Raw genomic sequence first — 23,510 nt, forward strand, 5'->3', positions numbered from 1 at the left:
ATATCCTTCTCTCTTAAAACATTCTATTCTCTGCTGAACACATCCTTTTGTGATTGAGATAAAGGAGAGGGAAGTGGCTGAGGTTCCAGAACCTCCTCTTCACCTTACACCATGTTTTCAAGGCCAATAACCAGGGCAATGTGGTTATTGTAAGAGGCCAGTGATTTTGAGATCCAGCGCCAATAATAATGAAACAAGATCTATTAATTACCACAAGTCTAAATATGTGCCTGGCAAGTTCATACTGAGAAACACAACCCAAATAAACAAGCACATAGATGTCTATACAATGTGTTCAAGTATTGTCCACAATTTGGTATTTCTGTGAGTAATGGTGCAGATGCCATGCAGGACAGACAGTATTGTTAATTTTTTATGTTTTCCATGACTTTTTCAATATCTCTGTAAGACACAATTCATAATCTCTGTGCAAAATTCAGAGGAAAATCAAAGTGGACAGAAGTTTCAGAGCATGTCATAGAGACAGGTTTGAAAAGATAATTCTGGATATCTTGACTCCTGACAGATTTTGTGCTCATTCTTCAAGGTAATGAATTTATATGAAGTAGGCCTTTTTTTCCTGTACTGATTCATTTCTGTGTTAATGATCTTTCTTTTCCATGATAGGTCCGCATGAACATTAAATCTCCGTCTGATTTTGAATGGCAAAAACAGTCTCGATTTTATTTTCTGGAAGACTTGGATAAATGCATTATCAAAATCACTGATGTAGAGTTCACCTACTGCAATGAATACTTAGGGTGTACAGACAGGCTTGTTATAACTCCCTTAACTGACAGGTATTTATAAAAGAAATGAAGTGAATAGTATTGGAGCTAAGATTTGATTCCTTTGACTTAATTCTTTTAACTTTCACGAGCCAGAATTACTTAGGTTGCACTATAGTGCTGCAATATCGCTGGTGAACAGCAGAGGCCAGTGCTTATATATTCAGCTATTGAAAGCAGGTTGAATTTGAGTGTTTGCTTGAGCGTTGTGATTGGCGTTGAAAAACTTACTTGTTCTCAAGATAAATGCACCTGAACACCATACACTTCACCAGCCTAAACAGAGTCAATCTAAGCACCAATATATTGCTGCCTTCAATAAGCAAGTAGTTGCATGAGAATTTGGTATTACAGCAAGTGATTAATTTGAAGTCACCCTGTAGGAAAAAGCAGTAACACAGGACATACCATTGGATAACTAGCACAAGTATGGTTTTAAGCAAGGCCTATGGGGAACTGCAGGACTATAAACATAGAAAAACTCTGAGGACAAACATAAGGAGAACTTTTTATTGCTTGATTGTTAGTTACACAGCACAGTACCATTAGTTGCCTATTTTCCTGAAGTACTTGGTTAGTCCAGGCAAGAGACAGATATATTTGCTATGCCAGAGCTTGTTCTTTTATATGTGGATATGAATGTCAAAATACTTTGCATGGTCGATCATTTATAGGATCATAGCATTATAGGGTGTTTTAGATTGGGTGGTTTGGAGGGCTTCAAAGATCATCTGGTCCCAACCCCCTTAGGTTGGGACATTTCCCAGTAGACCAGTTTGCTAAAAACCCCATCTAGAGTTAATTTTGGAATTTTCTTTGCATTGTCTGTGCTACTAGCTTTTATTTACTAATGAAAATTCAGATTTTTTCCTGAAAAAAAATTACTCCCTGTGAGCTATTTAAGAAAGCCAGACCCCTGCGTGTGGATACCTGGCTTTTAATAAATAACACACATCTCCCAAATTCTATGTTATGCACTACTGTTCCTATGTTAGACAGAGGTTTGTTTGCAGCAGTACACATGCACTTGATAAGTGGCTATGGTTGCACTACCACACTGACAATATTTTTGCCCACCAGGAGAGCCAATATCAAGAAAATGTTGTCGTTCAAAATTTATTCACAGAATTGAAAATCCAACATGGTCATGGCACCAAGCCTGCCAGTGTTCAAAAGGTGTTTGGACAATGCTTTCAGGCATGTGGTGTGGTTTGTCCTGTGCAGAGGCAGGAATTGGACTAGAACTGGACATTGGATATATTATGATTCTACAAGGTGCTGTGTCACATGAGATTGAAAATTAGCACAGGGTGACATGGTTGAAGAAAGCAAGCCTTTTAAATGAGTTTAAACTATAATAATAATAATAATAATAACCACAATGATGGAGAGAACAGGCATATCTCTCTTTGGACAACCCTGGAAGAGCCTAACAAAGCTGCAGGGATTGGAGGCTGTCCACTATCATGTTGAAAGGGTATTTGAAGAAGACATGTTTCCTAGTGTTAGCATGGGAAACTTATGTACCTAAGCAATGTTGCACAACAACAGGTTTTATTCCCTTTGTGGGCTTTTTCCATTTTAATATTTGTAATACTGCTATGTGGAGTTGTCTGAGCTTCTGAAAATTTTCAGGTAATGGTGTCTTTGTTCTGTTAATCAGTTTGGAGTCAAATGCTGTTTAGCTAATGATTTCACGTTCAGAGAGATTCCCTAAGCACATTATGAATACACACAGTTGGTAGTACATTGCATGATGATAATGGCACTGAAACTGAATGCTCCTACACTTCATATCAGACACAGTCCATGTCATGGCATACACCAAAAATGAAATGGAAGGTCTATATAAAACTTGTGCTGTGTATTCAGTTTGTCCTTACCTCATTTTCAGTAGCAACATTGTTAGGGAGTGCTATTTTTTATGTGTTAAATGACTGCCTGTTAACTGATCACTGAGTAATAAGATGATAAAGCATTCTTACTGCTATATTAGAAGGAGTATTCTGTTGTTTCATAAGAAGTCATATTAGGTGCTATCATTTGGGTTTTTTTCCAGTGCCCATTTTATCTCCCCACATATATAATAAAGCTATTGAGTTTCACAGTGCTGAAATGTGTTTGCTGTGATTTTTGACCATTGGAGACTAGAGCAACAGGCTTTCTACACCCTTCAGTAACCTCCAGACCATTAGGGGAGGCTGAGACTTAAACCTGAGGATCTCAACCCAGGATGGAGACTGAAGCAGAAGATGATCATAGGACTCATGGATTCCTTCTCTTTCTCCATTGCCCATTGCAATCTTCCCTCTCATCCATTACCCTCCCGGAACTCAAAGACCTCATGTGACTGGCAGCAATGCTATGGTTTGGCTGCTACAGAAATGTCAAGAACAGGAGGTGCTTTCATGCTCTGTGCCTTCCTACTGCCAGATCAGAGAGCCCATCTTGAATGCTCTGAGGAGAGAGTAGGAGGGAGGGGGAAAAGGCAGAAATCCAGTGGCTCTGGGTGCTGCAGAATGAGGTTAAGTCACGGAGGAAGGGTGTATAGTAGTCTGAAAAAATCACAATACTATAGTATTTTGGTATTCAGCATTTAGAATTAGCCTGTGGATTTCCTGGGCTGTTGCGGTCATGGCTGTGTTGGATGAATGCTTTTCTGCAGGTCAAGCAAAGTTGGTCCTGGTAACTCAGCTGCACAGTGTGCAAAGAGGGTGACTGAGGACTCACCGTATGGAAGTACAACCACTTCTGCCCCCTTCCCCAGCTCTGGATAATATAACTGTTGTGGTTGCATTGATGGACCTCAAGTAATTAATGGAAGGAAAAGATTCACAGATCTGTTTGTTCTGTCTTTAGGTGTTACATCACTCTGGCACAGGCCCTGGGCCTGAGTATGGGTGGTGCACCAGCAGGACCTGCCGGGACAGGGAAGACAGAGACAACTAAAGACATGGGCAAATGCCTGGGAAAGTATGTTGTTGTTTTCAATTGTTCAGACCAAATGGACTACAGAGGACTTGGTCGTATTTATAAAGGTAAGAAAGTATCTCCTTTGTTCATTTTACAGTCATAAACTTTTGTCCCTTCAGTAGTGAGTTAGCAATGATTTGGAGGGCATTTTCATTCCGTTTCCTCTTCTTTCCAGGCACTCATCAACTTTACCTGATATTTGATTTTATTTGATTTTTCCCCTTTTTTTCCTGCATGCTTTCCAGTATTTTTTTCTGTTCAAATATTATTGGATGGTGTTTCCTATGTATGTCTACTTTTCCTTTTCCCTTTTAATCCTACTGGTTTTTTAATGCCTCTATCCCACCCATCTCATGTGGAGAGGATTTATATTTATTATTTGCCAGATTTGTGTTGAACAAGACAATCAAATGTGAAGCTTAATGATATCGTGCAAGGAAGGGAAATATGCAAAATGTTGCAGTGTCTCATTTCAAACCCTGGGACTCTCTTGAGACCAGGAAAATGAGACAGTGGTCAAATTCTGATAACTCTTCATGATAAACAAAGCTTTGAATTTAGTTTTGCAAAAAGTGATTAGTGATCCCAAATGTGTAGGCTCCATTATAATGGTCTGTTTTCTTGTGTATAGCTGCATTTATATATGGACTGACAGACCACAGAATGCCACCATTTTCTGTGAGTGGTGGGCTTTTAACTCTAACATAAGGTATCATAAACAAAATTTTCACAGTTGTAATAAGGCTAAAATATAATCTGGGGGTAATACTTAGTTTTAATTAAGAAGCCAACAAAGCTGGCCATGATTTTTTAAACAGAGGAACATTTCTGAGCTAGAGACTGAACCACCTATGCATGTGAATACCTTCAGTTAAGGTCACAAGTTTCTCAAAGCACCTCTTGTAACCCCCACAGCTTTCGGCCAACTTTTGATTGCACATCTTGTATCATGTGTGCAGACCTTTAGTGTCAGAGGTTTATTTTGCTCACTGTTATTGGACAGAAGAGGCCTGGGATGTCTGAATATGCTCATAGTGCCAATATACTGGGTCTCTGCTGTACCTGCAGCCATCAGTCTGTAGGGGAGATGTTAGCCTTGTTTCTCCTTGCAGTGGGTTTGTTTTTGATCTCACCAAGCTCTTGTCTTCTTCTGCTCTACTCCTTCTGTGAAAATGTTTGTATCTCTTTATGTTCACTTCTTTGTATTAAACTGTTTGTGACTTGTGTCGGTTCAGACACCTAGTTTTGTATCCTTGCTTTTTTTTCTGTCTTCTTATCCTGAGCACTTTGGCAACTTATCCTTTCCCATTTCAGATTGAGGCAATAGTGGTAATTGCAGCTTGTCGTTGATTTCTTTTATTAAAACTGGACACAATTTCTGTGTCTAAGAGCACAAGTTGAATTTTAGGGCTCAGCTTTCTTTTTCTGTTGTTTTTCTATAAGCTGACCATTTTCCATGTAATACTGTCATCATATGCTGCAGAAGAAAAGTAGTACTGTGTAATGTGTCCTTCTTCTCTGGCTGCCTCATTTAATGGCATGCTGGTGTTCAATATGAGCTAGAAAAGATGTTTATAGAACTCATCTAATTGCTGCTCAAGCAACCATGATGCCTGTGACTGCTTATCTCAGTAAATTTGCAAGTGGGATTGTAGCTTGCCTCTCAGAGAATTTGCCTGAGAATTAGGTAATAGATCCAGCTAAATAGAGCCTGAATAGGGTGGGTTTTTGCAGCATTCATCAGGCTGTTGTGTGTCTGGGAGTAAAAGTATATAAGACATTATTGCTTTAATTTGTGAAGGGACATATGAAGTCAGTTGTTTTGGACTTAGTGTCACTACTTGGAAGGACCTGGCTTGCAATCACCTTTTTTATGTCTTTAAAATATCTGCTATTTCTTGAAGAGTGGATATACTGAAATTAGGGAAGGAAATGAGCTCCTTTTGATTTAATATAAACAGCAAAGTGAGTTCAGATGAAGATTCTTTACTGCATATGAGGTCTTTAATGGAAAAAAGGGATAGTTCTTCTCAGCCGTAGAAGCACTTTCATGCAGACTGATAAGAAAGTTCTCATGAAACACACTACATATTTCAGTGCACACAATGGGAAATTTTTCAGACTTCCACGTCTGTGATAGGTTTGGTGCTCCATCACCAGTGTTTCCAAACCCAAACTTTTCGCTTTATGTGGTGGTGTGGGTCAAGTCATCAGACATTAGCAGGTTTAGCAGTGAGGAGAAAAGAGGCAGGGAGAGGTGGTGTTGGCCTGCCTGCAGGCATGTTTCCAGACTTCTTCTGTAAAGACAAGAAGTTGGATCTTCAGAAAAAAAGAAATAGAAAAATATAACTAATACAGCATATATGGTATACTATAAAATTATGATTTGAAGTTCTGGTTGGGTCAGAGTTGAGGTTCGGTCTTCCTGTTTCCCTGTTCCTATCTCTTTTGTTTTTCTGTGTTACTCAAGAAATTCATAAGCAGATGATCTAATTGATATATTCAAGGCCTGGACTTTCATCTTTGATAGTTTTGTTTCTCAAATTTGAACCAAAATGTCGGTTGAGATACAACTTGTCACCTCAACTGGACCAGAGGTAACCTGAGAAAGTACCAGGGATGCAAGAGGGAAGATGAATTTTCAAGTTTTCTATATCAAATTCAGGGTTGTAATTGCCCATGAATAGCAAACCAGGGATACTTCATCACTGTTCCTGAGAAGTGTTGGTGGATACCCTTTAAAAAACATTTTGTCTGTGGTTGCCAGTAGATGGGTATAAAAGTTGTGTTTGCTTTGGTTCTGTTTCCTATAGTTACAGTCAAACAATTCCAGTCTTACCTGAAGTGACTTTTGGTGATTTGGTATTTAATGCAATATTTAATGTAAGATTTTATATTTATCTTAATTCAGAAGGTGAATACACAAGTCTGGCACTCTATAAATTCTTTCAGAACCAATGATTAGTTTTTAGTTTGCTGCTTCTGGGTTGCACTTTGGCTAGACAGAGCTTTGTTTCAGTGACATTTCCATTGAATTATGTCACTATGGTGCTACTCCTGTGTAAAATCTGGGGGGGGGAAAAAGAAAAATACACAGATATGCATTTTATAGTCTGAGGGGCTAATAGCTATTCTGTGAGATTCTTACATCATGTGAGAACCAGGTTTGGAGGATATCTGTACTGATTGGGGCCGGGTTGTTGCCACAGTTTTTAGATATAATTAAAGATCTCTTTAATCCTGTCCTTTGTTTTCTGCTTTTACTCCATTTCTGTGTTTGATAACCATAATATATTCAGCATGGGAGCAGAATTTAATTCACAATATGACAAAATTACATTGTCTCTTGTTTTGCAGCAGAGAGTTTGCTTGCTGTGCCTTTGCTTGTGTGTATGTTTTTAGCATACGTGTGGTTTTTTTCCTTTTTCTTTTTCTTTTTAAGCACCACTAGAATTAAATAATTTAGCAAGAACTGAATTTATTCAAAGCTGTGGGATATTGGCTTTCCTGAGAATGAGGTTTCCTAATTCCATGCAGCAGGTGGCATTACAGAACAAGTGAATTTTTTTTCCTTTCCCAAAGAAAAATTATTTGGTCAGAACTGAATCTCACCATTCTATAGAGAAATTAATTTCAAAACCCTTTAAGATACAGACAGTAAGTGTAAGAGACAATATTATATGGAACTAAGTTCTTAGATAAAGAATATCCAGCTTTAGAGCTTTTCCTTGTTGTATCCTGAAGAGTAGATATTAATGTTAAATAAACAAAGCAGAAACCCCACTTTTTTGGGTTTCTTTTTAGAATGGATCCTAGGAGTCATGTAACACATGTAGGAAAAGGGGACAAATGCGTTTGAAAAATCTCCACAATAATTTTTTTATAGGGAGCAGCAAGAATGGGGCAGCTCCATGAGGGAAGACAAGCCAGGAGCCCAGGGTGACCAGCACAGAGGCAAGGGCAGGGACTTCTCTCACCAGGGCACAGTCCCACAGTGCCTAGGAAGGGCAGGTTGTTGACAGCTTGTTCCCATCAGCAGTCCAGTGACCATTAGACAATGTGAAAGGACCAGCTGGATACAGGGTCCATCTAGGAAGTTCAGTCAGAAACAGCAGGAGACAGGACTGGAGGTAAAACTGTGGAGTTGTGGGCTCCTCCAGGAAGTTCATTCAGCAATTCAGGATAACAGGAGATGGGACTGTGCCCAGCCCTGCACACAATACAGTTTGGACCTGCCTGAGCTACAATGGAACTCCTGGACTGGAGGACAGAGTGTATGTAGAAGCCTCAGGGAGGGCTGTTGAGGGCATCCAGGGCCCAGATATTCCTCACAAAAGGAGGGGAACATCAGTTAAAGGACTTGCTGCCACACCAGTGAAGTCAAGGAACATTCTTAATTTGTTTTCAAAGACAGTAGGATTGAGTATTTAATGTTTTAAATTTGGTAACTGTCTATAGAATTACTTTAATCTTTGTATCATTATGGCATTGTGGTTTTGTATATATTCCACTTGCTTTTAATTTTTAAAATTAAGTCCATGTAACTTTTCATTCTCTCCAAGTTATTTTCCTTTGGAGTGTCTTTTTTCCTTACAATATGACAGAAATTAATTAGAAGCAGTTTAGGGAAGGATTAAATATGGAATTGAGATAAGTTCACGGGAGATCTGCAGTATTGCCCAGACTGAATCAAGTCTTAAGAAACCAATTTTGGTTGTACTACCACTGATTTTTATCTGGTTTGACTCCTCTAGTTTTGTTTTTCCAAAATTACATGGGTAAAAAAGACCAATTGATGCAACATTATTAGAAGAATTGGTTAATGGGCATGAAAAATGCATAAAAAGTGAATGTCAGAAAAGAAACATAAAAGCAGCCTTAATGGCATTTGGAGTAAGATGAGAGTTTCTAGAGGAACATCTTAAAGGGCAAGAGAAGATCAGACAAGGAAAAGTATAGGGAAGGGAAGTAGCAGATTATGAGAACAGGCTGAGAAAAAGCAAGAGAAGGAAAAGAATTGAAAGCGAAAGGAAGACAAAGTGAAAAAATACATCTTCATAGTATTAGTATTGATTTTTTAATACTTTCTCTTGGACTATCTAAAGTTCTTAAGGAATTAACATAAACCACCCATAGATTTATTTTACCAGTGCTATAGACATTGCCATATAAAGTATGGGGATTCAGGGGAGCTTTGGGCATGGTTATTTAGCACTGCAAACACACAAATGCCTTTTCTTGGACATGTGCTTTATTTATGCATTTAGCACTGCCTTCAAACTGCTTAAGCCAAGCTGAGCTGCACCAGTCCAGTGGAGTGAATTAAACACTTCTGAACATTTGTAGGTACGGACCCAGGCAATAGGAAATAGGAGTCCAGTGTGGTCTTTGGGAAGGGAGAGAGGGCATCCATGAAGCTCCCGCATAGACTTACTAGCCTTTTTCTCTTGTGAAATGGGTGTGGAACAGCAGGGGGTTACATAGCTTTCCCAGTACTGCTCTGGAATGCTGCCACTGTGGACCCTCCTATTTCAATCCTGTTAGCATGACACAGGAGTACTTGACTCTCCCAAAAGCCATTAATTTCATGATATTTGTGGGTACTACTGTCTGTCTAAAACTCCATGGCCTGTTCCAAATAACAATTCTAAGTGTGACATCAGATTCTTTCCTCGCTCTTGAACGGTAGGACGTTAATCTCCAGTAATTTTTTGCCTATGAAATAATTGTTATAAAATGCTACAATGCTTCTGTCAGAAATGTAGTGGTCTCTATTTGGTTTTGTGCTTTTCATTTAGGTAGGTGTTTCTCAAGCTCATCTTTGACAACTTCACCCCCTGCATAGATGAGTTTCCATGCTATATGCACATTTATGCTATTATATGGTACTGTATACAGTATTATTGAACACTTTCTCCCTAATGGTTGCTATAGAAGTCTAGGATTCTTTGTGAAGAAGTTTATGTATCTTTCATTCAAGGGGTGATACTTTTTCTGCGTGTCATTAACGCACAGCCCACTTTATTTTGAGTTTTTACTTTCCTTTTTACTCCGTGTTCATGTTTGTTCTTCTCATGTTACACTAAGTTGCATAGACCATACTCTATTTTGTATATAAATTACTGTTGTTTGATCTGATATTTTAACAGAATATTTCCCTTTTTGCTTTTCTTAGGTTTAGCTCAGTCAGGTGCATGGGGTTGCTTTGATGAATTTAACCGCATTGAACTTCCAGTTTTATCAGTGGCTGCTCAGCAGATACATATTGTACTTCAGTGTAAGAAAAAAAAGAAACCTCAGTTCACTTTCACTGATGGTGACGTCGTTGACATGGACAGAGAATTTGGTATATTTCTGACTATGGTATGTCTGTAAATACATGTAAATTGCATCATTGTGAAAAATCTTTCCTGTTTCATTTCCTGGTGAAATTTTCCTGTTGAAATATTGGAACTGTCTGTTAGAAAATAGTTAATGAAACTTGAACAATAATTTGGTAAAATCATTATGATATTATTTTCTCTTGTTCGTATTTTTTAACTGGCTCTTAGGACTTGAGGTATGGATTTACCATTAACTACATATTTTAAGGACTTTTTTAGTTAATATTTGACAGATTGAGATTAAGTTTAACCCCCTTATATTTTTAGTCAAAGTCTATCAAAATAAACCAGAAGTAATTGACCACTGCAAGGACTACTGTAGTTGGTCTGGTCAGTATTTTACCACCTGTGAAATACTTTTGACCACAGTCCTAGAAGATAGCATGAAGGAAACCACCTTCACTCTGGTTCACTGGCCTCCTGAAGATTTTTCCTTGGTGTCTGTGGACTGCTTCTAGCAGTGCAGGAGGCAAACCAAGCTGGAAAGTGTAAGAATACCTTAAAAGCATCTTTGTATCTCTCCCTCCTTAGCTACCTATATACCCTTAACTCAAAATGGAAACCTTTGTTTTAGGGTGTCCTACCTTTGAAAAAGTGTTAATGTTATCACTGTAATTTGAGAAAGAGGGCAAATAAGTGCCATAAAAAGGCCAGGGGGAAGACAGTTTGGAAAGAGCTGAAAGAGATTAAGAAGTTACCGCTGCACAGCTAGTTGTCACAACTGAGTCATGCAGTACTCATATGAATGACTTAGACATCTTCAGTGAAAGGTCAGATCCATTACTTTAAATTATACTCAGTAATGGCTTGCACTGCTTGACTGACTTTGCACTGAAATGGTTGGGAATGCTCACAGGGGACAGTAACCTCCTGCACTGGAACGCTGTCAAGATTCTGAGGAAGTAACCATCTAAAAGAGCTCCAGCAAGATCTGTAAGTGGCTGTCAGTCCATATCTGTGGGTCTTGGACATCTCCAAACAATATGTGATACCCCATAGTTCATGAACTGCAGTATTGAGGCAACTGTGTACTGATGGGTAATTGTGACATGTTCAAGTTATCCTTTGTAATCTCGCATGTGCTCATCATTTGGCATGTGTTTGCCAAATGATAATCAGGAAAGATAAAACTTTCTATTGTGCCATTATTATATATTGTTTGGGTTTATAAATTGCATTTTCAGAACCCCGGCTATGCGGGACGACAGGAACTTCCTGAAAATCTGAAGATTCTGTTTCGCATGGTTGCCATGATGGTGCCTGACCGTAGCATTATTATGCGAGTCAAGCTGGCAAGTGCTGGTTTCCGAGACAACCAAGCCCTTAGTCAAAAATTCTATACACTCTACAAACTCTGTGAAGAGCAGTTATCTAAACAGGTAAAATAAATATTTGTCCAACTATAAGCTGTCACTAGATGGATATGGAGATAATATACTTTCATAGAATATGTAATTATTTTCACACTCATGAGCCTATACATTTTTAGGGTTTTCAGTTTCAAGTTCCAGAAACAGAATCTGAAATGATCATGTTGTTTTTACTTTTCACAGTAAATTGAGTAATATAGGGAGTTTGATTTGCGATTTGTAGACAGAGTGCAGTTACCGGAGGAGTTATGAGGAATGGTGTATATTGCTGTGCTGAACTTGCAGAGGACACATTTTTCAATGTCTTCACTTATGAAGGCCAGATCTATTTCAGAGGCAGTGTAAGAATTGTAACTAACTACAGAGTGCCTACAAGGCTCTGTTTTGCTGAGTGGTCCTAGAAACAGAAAACTGCTATTCCCTTTAGGATAGGGTATTTAAGTAGAAACAAAAGTGGTTCTTGCCTTTTGAATGCCCTGTACTGGCTGTCCACTAGAGGGTCTCAATGAGAAATTGTTGGAACAGTGGATAAATTGTAGCTCAAATGCCTGCTTGGGTTGAATAGTGATGAACCTGGGCTAACTGACGATAGTCTGTATTAAATAATTTCAGTTCTATACCATATATATATTAGTGCCTGGCCTTTGTAAGATGAAGTTTTCTTATTGCCTCAGTTTGTGTGGTCATTTTTTGTCCAGGAGATGTTTCTTTCCTTTAGTGTGAAAAAGGCATGTAAGCAGGCATCAGAAATTTGACCTTCTACCTCTGCAAAAGTGCTTTGCTTGTTTTGTGTTGTCACAGATTCTGGAACTGGTTCACCCTTGGACAATGTACTTAAAAATTTAATGCACACACCCAAACAAAACCTAACTGTGTACAAAACTTATTTTAACTATCTTAAGGGTGTACAATGTTTTATGCACAATGATTACTGCATCTACACAATGAGTGCAGAATTTCTCTCTGTAGTTTGGTCATTTCTTCAGCAGATATTGCCCTGCAGCCTCTGAGATAGCAAGATTCTCCATTTATCATGTTAATCAACATACTGAGCATATAAGCAAGCCTTATCAGTTGGCCTAGGGAATCATAGGAACTGCCCGGAGGACTCTGTGAAACTGCCTGAAATTCCCACCCAGAAAACTCCTGTGCCAATTAGTCAAATGCTTTGTTGTCAAGGCAGGTAGCTCAATCACCTTGTCTCAGATCAGTCCTTTGCCTCATATATGCTGATGCTAGCAAGGAAGTTCCTTCATATTTATGAAAATTAATGACCAAGTGCTCCGGGTGTGCACATGGGCACAGCCCTTACACACTCAGCTACATCACAATTTTATATCTGCATCTTACGCTTATATCTTTCTTATAACTTAAATTCCGTAGTTCTTTCTATGTAAGCCATGATGTCAGTGGGGAATAGTCTTCCATGAGTATTTATAATATTTCTTCAGAACCACCTAACATTTCTACAGTATTCATCAGAGAAGCCTGCTATGGTGATCTTTCTTCTAACCATTTATATCATGCATCATATAATGGATCACTATACTCGGTATCATGAACTAGGAAGCACAGCTTTCTGCAAGCCCATGGTAGTATGCTAGTTTGTCCTGCCTGTGCCTGTGAGCAGCCCTTTGGACAGTCCTGCTCTTGTATAAATCCATTATATACTGTTATAAAATCAGAGAAAAACTGACGGGTTCTATACATCTTCTCAAAGTGACATCAGCTAGAGAGGCTCAGCACCTTGTCTAGATGAGCTTTGACTATCTCCAAGGATAAACGCTGCACAGCCTCTTTGGTCAAGCTGTTGAAGTGTCTGACCACCTTGTCTAGTCACTATTTGGTCTGTGAGTATGTTATTGGAGACAGTGTTGAAATCTCCTGGAATGGCTCTGCCAGGCTGTGTTGCCCTTCTAGCAGATATTGGGGTGTGTCAAGCTCCTGCTGAGGATCAGGGCTTGCAAAGATGAGGCTAATTCCAGTTGTTGAAAGAAAGATTCATCAGCTTCTTCCTTATCAGGATGTTTGCAGCAGACATCTGCCACAATGTTGTTGAGCCCTCTAATTCTAACACAAATTCTCTCAGCTGGGCTCATTAGCCGTCCTAAGGGAAAGCATTCCTACTCTTTCACTTTTAGGGGCAATTCCCTATCCCTCCGTCCTGGCTTGTCCTTCCTAAAGAAGCTGTATCCATCCATTGTGCCTATCCCCCCCACATTTCCTAGTTTGACTGTAACCCTGTAAAGCTGTACCTGCACACAGAGCTGTAATATTTCCCTGTTTTGTTGTCATGCTGCATGCCTTAGCAAACAGGCACTTCAAATTAGCAGCTGCTTCTGCTTCTGCCACAATGCTGTTCTCTTCACCCTTCCTTATCTGCACACATACACTCGAGAAGGGTCACTTTCCACACTGTTCCACAATTCTTGACGTCTCTCTTGTCCACCACAGACTGGATCTTCTGCTTCTCTGTTGGGTCCACCACTTCCTCACTTGAATGTGTTGTTATTGTAGTAGTAATGAAATAATTTGAAACACTTGCTAAAGTTCCTTGTGAAGTTTGTTGTAGGTTGGGGAATACACCTAGTGTAATATGTAATTATATAGAGAGAGATCTAATGAGTTAATCAGATTAGATACAGGAGTCTCATGAACTGAACATATTTCTAAGAGTACTGTGGGACATAAATTGCTTCTGTGTAGCCAGAAAACAAAAATTATAAAGTACAGACAGTCTTAGAGGCATATTTGATTAGACATTAGGAAGAAATTCTTGACTGTAATGGTAGTGAGACACTGGAACAGGTTGCTTGGTGAGGTTCTGGACTCCCCATCTCTGGAAGTGTTCAAGGCCAGCTTGGATGGGGCTCTAAGTAACCTAGTCTAATGGAACATTTCCCTGCCCATGGCAGGGGGTTGGAACTAGATGATCTTTAAGGTCACTTTCAACTCAAACCATTCTGTGACTCTATAATTCATATTAATCTTTCTTTCCTAGTGGAACTTATTTATTTAATTTTTTGATGGTAAATTTGGAATTCCAAGTTAAGTAATGCTGGGTTTTCCAGGCAGTTGACTGGAAAGATCAGGGTCACATAAAGAGCCAGTGCAATAGGAAATGGCAGAACACTGCCTGTTTTCAGCAGATGCAATATATCAACAGGAGAAAATAATAAACAAGCAAGCATTCACCAGCTGAACTTATGCCGCAGAAGATATAAAAGGAATGTGCCGGAAGAAATACATGAAGACCTCCAGACATTTTATACACACAAATGCAGACTCTATAGAAAGAGGAACTCTGACTCACAAGTAGCCAAAGGCACCCAGAGTGACTGTCATCTCCTTCGGTAAAGAAAAACAATAAACAGTAAAGTAAAAGAATAGTCCTTAGCAAATGTGGGAAGCTCGAGGTGTCCACAAGCCTGTGCAGGAGTTATTCTGACAGAGGCCCCAAAGCTGAATTATTTGGCTTTGTTACAGGACTTCTTCCCCAGTACCTCCTTCCACAAAGCCTCACACAGCTTAGGAAAAAACAGAAACTGAAAAGAAAAACCTAAAAAAGCTTGAAAGCAAGTGAGGTGATAAACCCCTTCTGGGAATCATCTCTTTAAGGTGCTTTCATATGGAAAAAACCACTGATATTCCTTTTTTCTTTTCCCCATGGAACAAACTATGCTTCTAGTACTGAGACCTTTTTTTTTTTTTCAGATTTTTTATTCTTCCTTACGAGAGCACCAGCTATACCACTGCAGTCCATTTTGCTCAAGCACAATCTTTAAAGATTGCTGTTAAAAGATGTAGCAAAGAAATAACTCATAATCCACATTTGTCAGTAAACACGCGCTGTTCTGTGCCATTCCTGAAAGGCAAAACCATTGTAAAACTAGAAAACAGATTAAGGTAAATACGTGATTGTCACCTTGAACCACCCATCATGCATGTCAATTGGAATGCACCAGAAATTCTGTCTTTAAAAGTCATTTAAGTTTATTTTATATTTTCTAGTAGGTATGAAAGTATTTCTTCAAATTTAACAAAGTCATCGCTTCTATAGAATCATCAGCTGGTGTAAGTTGGAAGGGACCTCCAGAGGTCACCTTGTCCAACTTCCTGCTTAGCACATTAGTGCAGGTTGCTAAGGCACTTTCTGAGTTTTGAATATCTCTGAGGATGGAGATATTCATTCTCTCTGGGTACTTTTTCTGTGTTAGGCCACTCTCATTGTGAAGAATTCTTCATTACACAAACTGTTGCAATTTCCCCCTTTGAAAATTTTGACCATTGCCTCTTTTCCTTTCATGTAGTCATCATTTGCTGGACTCATTCCAGTATGTCAATGATAGTCATCTAGCATGGAGAAAAAGAAATGTATCAGTCCTTGTCATGATTCTGGGCATCTCACTAGGACATGCCATTTACCGAATAATGATGAAGTCAGGTGACATCTGACTTCATCAACGTCACATGAAGTTGTTAATCTTTTTGTGTTATTGTTACATCTACAAATAAGATTTCCTGGCAGTATGTGGCTGCATATTCATACCTAACTTTTTCAACTGGTAACAACCTGGCACCTGATTAAATAATAGAAAATGAGGCAGGGCAGAGCCTTGAGGAATCATCCAGTCACCTTTCTGGAGGAAAAATAATTCTTAATTAAATAATTTGCTATAAATGTTTGTCACTGTTCTTACCATTTTCTATTGATGGATAGGTTGCAGTTTCCCAGGCAACCTGATCCAAAGTTTCATTTTTGTTCTGGTCACAATATTTTCTCCAAAAGTTCGCTCGAATCCCCCTTGCTGTAGTTAAGCGCATTACTTCTTTCCCTTCCTTTTCCTCCTGTCTTCCTCTTTGCAGGTCTCTTTTGCACGTGGAAGACTTTTACCATCACTCATCCTGCATATTTGCTCTTCCTACTTCTACAGTAGATTTTGTATTACTTTTTCCAGATATAGCATGTTTTCTAGTCAACTGATAACATTTTTTTCTTTTCAAATTTCTCTTCCATAGGGTTCATCTTCAAATGTGGAATCCAGCCTTTGGGCACAGTATAGAAATGCCAGCTACAATGGAAATATATTTTCAATTGTCCTAAAAAGGATACTTGTATTTTTATTGCCCACTAAAATTGCAGATAAGTCATTGGGCAGCTTGTGACCTCAATGCAATGTCAGATATTTTTCCACAAAGCTTTCTGCACCTGATTTGTTTCTCAACTCAGTGAAGGAGAGTTGTTACTCTGTATTTGTGCAGTTGGTTGTTACCATCTGTAGTATTTTGCACTTGCCTTTAGTTAATTGCATCACACATAGATAATGTGTTGAATTTCTCTTGGTAATTTTGAACTTTAGATGTGATCTAGTTCACCAGTTTGGTATGATCTGCAAACCTAATCAATAAGTTATTTCTTACTGAAAATTCTGGGATTTATAGGGTCATTATATTTATTTGTCAGCCTGGGAAATAGGGGTGGGCTTTGTACCACCAGAAAGTACACTTTCTGGTATGGACATACAACACTAGAAAATATCTTCAGGATTTGATAACGACAAAACTGGAAATCTATTTGAAAAGACAAAGAGCTGTGAATTTAATCATATTTAGAAGTTCAATAACATTTATTTATTTAGTGAATTTAATTTTCAGCCCTCTCTTGAATTTTGTTTTGATCAGTTTGATCTTTATAGTTCCAATTTTGTTTATGCTTTATTTCAAGGTTCACTATGACTTTGGGCTTAGAAATATCCTGTCTGTTTTAAGAACACTTGGAGCAGTGAAAAGATCTAATCCCCAAGAGCCAGAGAAAACTGTTGTGATGAGAGTTCTGCGGGACATGAACCTCTCCAAACTGGTACTGTAACACTGGTGACTTTACCCAACAGAGTATTTTGTTTGCATTTTTAAGGATCTTTATTGTGCACTTTGAAAAGCTATTTTTCGTCAGCAGTTGGATACATTATTTTGCAGTTTTTAGTATGATTTATAAGTGAGTTGAGAATCAGAATACAGTTACTGTGTGAGCGCAATTTGTCTTTTAAGGAGAGGAAAACACATCATAAGCTTTAGCTGAAATAGTCTTTGGAAATACCATGAGATCCTGGGGGATCTACCTGGTCCTCTAATTGGCTCTTGTTTTTAATTCTTTTTACCCTAAGGAGAGAAAGAAAGAATACATTGTATTAACTTTTAATAATGTCATCAAAGATCCTTCTTAATCCGGAATTTCAATTTATACATTTCTTGGGACTCTGTTGCCTTTTCAGAACATCATAAGAATTGCATTAAGTGAGGTAATTGGAAGCAGTTAACACCTACTTGTATAGTCTAATGTCTTTAGATAATACTATTTAAAGTATTCATCTTTCTTTCTATTGCTGTAATTAAAAGGTTATAGCATGTCTAGACTCTGTGTATTTACCTTGGGAGCCAGTTTGGTGATGGAACCAATTATTCTGTTTCTAATGTTAATCTATTCAGTGCATTGGTATATGTGTTCAAACCTATAGCCATGCTTCAGTGATTTACAGAAGGAAAAAATCATAAAAGTTCTAAGGCAAAGTATGATTGGAATAAATCTTGCTGGCTTATGTAGCAAATGAAGAAATGTGTGTGTATACACTGAAGAAAACTGTATTAAGTTGTTAGAGTTTTTATCAGCCTAAAGTATTTAATTTAGAAATTACTACTTGTGATTTCACTGTATGAAATTCACTTCATAAAACTGATGGATAATTATAATATTTTCTTTGGAAGAGATAAGATTTTCACTGCCATCTTTTAAACAGCTTATCTTGAAGATTGTTTACAACTATAATAATAATTTTGATGAATAAATAATGTATTTCCCCTTACTTTATCCTTGACAGGTGGATGAAGATGAACCTTTATTTATGAGTCTCATTAATGACCTGTTCCCTGGAATTACTCTGGATAAATCTGGGTATCCTGAACTACAGTCAGCCATCCAAAAACAGACAGAAGAAGCAGGGCTTATTAATCATCCACCATGGATACTTAAACTTATTCAGCTGTATGAAACTCAACGAGTCCGACATGGTTAGCATGCTAGATGAGGCTTTGAGACTGCATTGTATTTGAGACTATATTATATTATCTGCCATTAGAATGCAGATTAATTTCATGAAAATTGTTTTAAAAATTTGAACAGATGCCATTTTTAGAGCCTACGTGGGTATTTTGCTTAGGAAGCTGTTACGACCTTTTTTTAGTGTGCAACGCTTTGTTGTATTATGTTTTTATTGGGAGTATGAGTGTGGCCTTTGGTGATTGAAATTTCTATAGAACAAGTTAAAATTGATACATTAAAATCCAGAAACAGCAATTTTGTTCAGTGTTCTGAAAACAACTGCTGCTCTCAGACAGATTCAGTCATGAAGCTCGAGTATAAAGTTACTGTGAGATTATAGTGTTGAGAAGATTACACAAAATAATCTCTCAAACCTTTACTTTGATAAATTCTACCATGTATGAGATATAATTCGAAGTGTTTTCTTTGTGATCGATTCTTGCCATTTATACTGAAGAGAAATAAACTTTCTTCCTGCTGGATCAGGGGAGTTAGACAAGATGGACTCCAGAGGTCCCTTCCAGCTTCAACCATCCTTTGATTATATGAAAATGCATTTTTACAGTGCAGAAAAGGCCATTGAGCAAAGTTTATCCTGTCCTAGGAAAGGTATCAAAGACAGTAGTAAATCCAGGTTTACAATTCATAGCTCAGTGGAAAAAAAATACCCCCACTTTGAAATGTCCCCCATACCCCCAAACTCTAACTAATGATTTTTTGGTAAAATAAGGGGAAAATATAAAGGAAATGTAACTAAAGCAGCAAAGATTTATGAAGATACCATCCTTCTTATTTTCATGTCATAATAAAAGAATAGTCAGCTTAAACTAATGAAATAAATGAAATACTCCTTCACATACCACAGTCTGAGTCCTTAATGCCTCAAACTTGTAATTCAGACCAAAGAACTGGTTAGTGCTGTGCAGACTTACTAATTTACGTCCAGATCTCTGGATGCAGTGTTCCATATCAAACCATAACAACTATTTCTATATAGGAACCATGGAAGTTTTGATTATTTCAGTTATGATTAAATGTGTCTCTTTTTAAAAGAAGCTGTTTGATTTGTGATACACAACAGCTTCACTGTTCCTCAGAAATCTTCATGATCCACTGTGGTATTCTTCTTAGATGCCTCTTCTCTCCACACATCCCTACTATTCTCCTACAGGAGATCATGCAGCTCCAATTGTCCGAACAGTTGGATGCTCAGACCTTTCTATGACAGAAGTTACTGCATTGAGGGAAAAAGATTATCTTTTCCTGATTTCCATTTGTCCTACTCATGAACTTCAATTTACAGAGAGGTCACCATGGGATTTCAAATAATGAGGAAAAATCTGTAAAATTTATTACTTAGTTGAAATATGGCAGTATGTGCACATGAAGTGCTTCTACACACATACACACGCATACACACATAGAGATTCAGTGCATGGGTCCTGAAATCTGTTTGGCATAACAATTTTGGTTGAAATACCACTGAAACCAGCTGAAAAGCCATTTGGTTAACATTGAAGAGCTTGTATTAGATTTCCCCATATGTAACATATGGCACGAGTAAGTGATTTTCTGAGTCCTCAGATTGTTTTGGGGAATGTCCAGCTCCCTTTAGTTTTAGAGAAAATATCACACAATCTGCATTGCACTGGATTAGGTTTGTAATTTGGGTTTGTGCTTGTTCCACACCTTTGTTGAAGACGTTTTCAAAGCCAACTAAGGATTATGTTATCCAGTTGCCTTTAGGTCTAATAGGAGCTGTCTAGGTCCCTTAAATGACTTTGGAAGTCTCAATTTGAATGTCCCATCTGATTTTGGACAGATTTATTAGGTGATTTAGAAAACATAACAAAAAAAGTTCAACCATAGGCTCAATTTATTATTGAAGACATGATTTATTTTTCTTTGGTAATGTGTATACACTGATGAAATTGTGTGGTTGCTCTTAAATGGTTTTATGTAAGAAAGAGGTGTTAAAATGCCAGCATGGATGGATGCAGGTACATGTTTTTGTTACTTTTGCATTGGAAAGATGCACTCAATTTTGTATATCATTGGACAATTCTCATTCTCATTAGATTGATTTAGAAATTACTGCATTTGTTTGCCACCATTCATGTCAATGTCATTGCATGAGAATATCAAGAGACAGTTGTGTTTTCCCGTTAGAAAAAGGAAAATAACTGCCTGAGGGAGGATACAGACCCACATAGGCTTGCATATCATACTAGAGAGACATTTACAGAGGCCTTTTAATAATAGTTTCAAATTCTGTTTCAGTCCACATTAAGTGGAATGAGAAACATGCTTATGTATTGGCTTTTGATAAAAATAGAACAGGGATCATTGATGCAATGAACCATTAAATGGTAGGACAACACATTGACATTTCATTTTAAACCATATTTGTATTGTTTTAAGGTATGATGACTCTAGGTCCAACTGGTGCAGGAAAGACAAAATGCATTAATATTTTGATGAAAGCAATGACAGATTGTGGTGCTCCTCATAAAGAGATGAGAATGAACCCAAAGGCAATCACAGCTTCCCAGATGTTCGGTACCCTTGATGTTGCTACAAATGACTGGACAGATGGTATTTTCTCTACATTATGGAGAAAAACTTTAAAAGCAAAGAAGGTAATGGATGTTGCATCATGATAGACATTTAATACTGTTTCCATAAGGTGTTTTCATGAGTGTCATTATCTGTCATTTATCTGAAAGGTCGTCCATTATAAAATCAAATGGGAATATGCAGTGTTAATTTTACTTTGTGTCTGATGAGCTCAATGTGCACAAGAGTCAGAATTATATACACATCCCAGACAGCACTAGGCCTTCCAAGCATTTGAGGTTCCAGAATTAATTTAGAAAATATTTTAAGGGGTTTGCTTCCTTCTGTAAGCAGTTTAAACACAAAAGCAAAGTGTGTTCATGTTTTGATGTGAGAACAGGAAAGTCAATTTTCTCCTGTCTGGTTTTAATTCATTGCCACTCTATTTCACTAGTTGTATAGGAATGTAAGGCTTTGGTAAGAAACCGGTGTAGGCATTTCCCAATTCCCTTATCAAACTTGCAGATCATGTTTCATGGAGTCATAATTACACTCACATCTTCTGAACAGCCACTCAGTTCTGACTTGGAAAATGGGAAGCCTTACATGAAATACTTGGGTAACATCCCACAAGGACTGACTTTATGCTTGTGTCTATGACTGCATTTAGTGGGAAACATTTTCATCCATCTTGATGGATGCTGGGTTGGCTGATGTACTTTTGTAGAAGAAAGATACAATTTTCTGGTTAGTACAGCACAAATTAATTTTTGTCACTGTTTCTTAATATCCTTTTTGTTGTGACACAAGATGACAAAGGAAGAACTAAAATCACTGAGCAAATTATAAATATTGCATTTTTAGATTGCTTTTTTGCTGAGCACCAAATTATGGCATTATTTACATCTAAGAGTACGTTTTCTGATATTACATGAATGTGTATTTTTGGTCAATGTAAGTAAAGTTGAGTGTGTATGTCTATCCTTTTTTTTAGGGGGAGCATATCTGGATAGTTTTGGATGGACCAGTTGATGCAATATGGATCGAAAATCTGAACTCTGTTCTGGATGATAATAAGACCCTTACTTTGGCCAATGGAGATCGTATTCCGATGTCCCCCAATTGCAAAATTATTTTTGAACCTCACAACATTGACAATGCTTCCCCTGCCACAGTTTCTCGTAATGGGATGGTCTTCATGAGTTCTTCAGTGTTAGACTGGAAGCCTATTTTAAGGGCTTGGCTGCAGACACTACCTGTTACGTACTCTGACATCCTATGGAATTGCTTTAATGATGCATTTCAGGTACTTAATTAACTACTTCAGAAAAAAATTGCATTTTTTATTCTTTATTTAATGAAACATTGCTGCTTCCTAAGTGCTCTTTCAATTATTTACATTTCTTTGTTTATGTAATAAACTAAAGATGAAGGATTAAAAAAAAGAGAAAATTATCTCTATCATTTATAAATGACTGAAACTATAACAGATAAATAATCTGGGTGTTTTGGTTTTGCCTCCATACGATAGTTGGCAATGAATTGTTAAACCTGTGATTATTTTATATTGCATGTTGGCAAAAACAGATACTTTCTTTACTTGTAATTTTAATACTGTAATTTTAATTCCTGTTAGGATACACAAAGGAAGTGGGTAAACTTCTTCTTTTGTTTTAAATATAAAGAAGTAAATTCAGAAAGGAATCAGGCTAGGTTTACTCTGTGGAACAGGAATGCATTTGGTGCATTAGCTATTTTTAAAAGACATTCTATAATTCAAATTAATCCAGAGTAGTTCTGTGCTCTGTGCTGCTCTGAAGCTCTGACTATAATGCTGGAGTTCTGACTATAGTTGTCTCTTCTGATTTTATTATCCATGTTTCTGTTCCAATGGAAATTTTTGAAACGTCATCTCTTTGATACATTTTCTGACTAAATTGTGTTCAATCAGTAGATCAAAAGCAGGAATCCTGAATGTTTTTCCCCCTGTGTCTGGCCTTACCTTACTGAATCATTAGAAAGGTTCCAGCAATATTATGGATGGTTGTACTTGATACTGGGTATAAAAGCATAACCTCAGTAGTATACTTCAATCAAATTGAAATATTAATTTCTGGTTTTGAATGTTTTTAAAGAAATAATTATGCCTTTGCAACCTTTCAGAGTTGTTATCTTCTGATTTCCTCAATATTTGTGAAATAAATGCAACTTCCAACATATCTTGGTTTTCCATCAGCTTGGTCCTGCCTGTTTACTCATTTAATTGGTGTTGGATTTCACAGTGGTTTCTCTTGTAATATTTTTCATTGCTCTTGCATTTTAAAAACATGGTTTTTAATGAACT

At 37.6% G+C, this 23,510-nt stretch overlaps 1 protein-coding gene across 1 annotated transcript in view; it reads left to right on the top strand.

Moving 5' to 3' along the window:
* LOC121672836 (dynein heavy chain 5, axonemal-like) overlaps positions 1–23,510 on the top strand; it is a 146,322-nt gene that overhangs the window by 42,118 nt on the left and 80,694 nt on the right. Inside the window, exons 38-45 of the mRNA XM_042045738.1 lie at positions 628–800; positions 3,648–3,826; positions 9,937–10,124; positions 11,329–11,523; positions 17,240–17,374; positions 18,390–18,579; positions 21,032–21,249; positions 22,161–22,472. Of these exons, the coding sequence (XP_041901672.1) occupies positions 628–800; positions 3,648–3,826; positions 9,937–10,124; positions 11,329–11,523; positions 17,240–17,374; positions 18,390–18,579; positions 21,032–21,249; positions 22,161–22,472 (1,590 nt within the window). The remainder of the gene's footprint in view (positions 1–627; positions 801–3,647; positions 3,827–9,936; positions 10,125–11,328; positions 11,524–17,239; positions 17,375–18,389; positions 18,580–21,031; positions 21,250–22,160; positions 22,473–23,510) is intronic.

Source organism: Corvus kubaryi, unplaced genomic scaffold (assembly GCF_017639235.1).
Source record: "Corvus kubaryi isolate FWS band 111438036 unplaced genomic scaffold, C.kubaryi_AGA036_p1.0 64999, whole genome shotgun sequence".
NCBI classification, from domain to species: domain Eukaryota; kingdom Metazoa; phylum Chordata; class Aves; order Passeriformes; family Corvidae; genus Corvus; species Corvus kubaryi.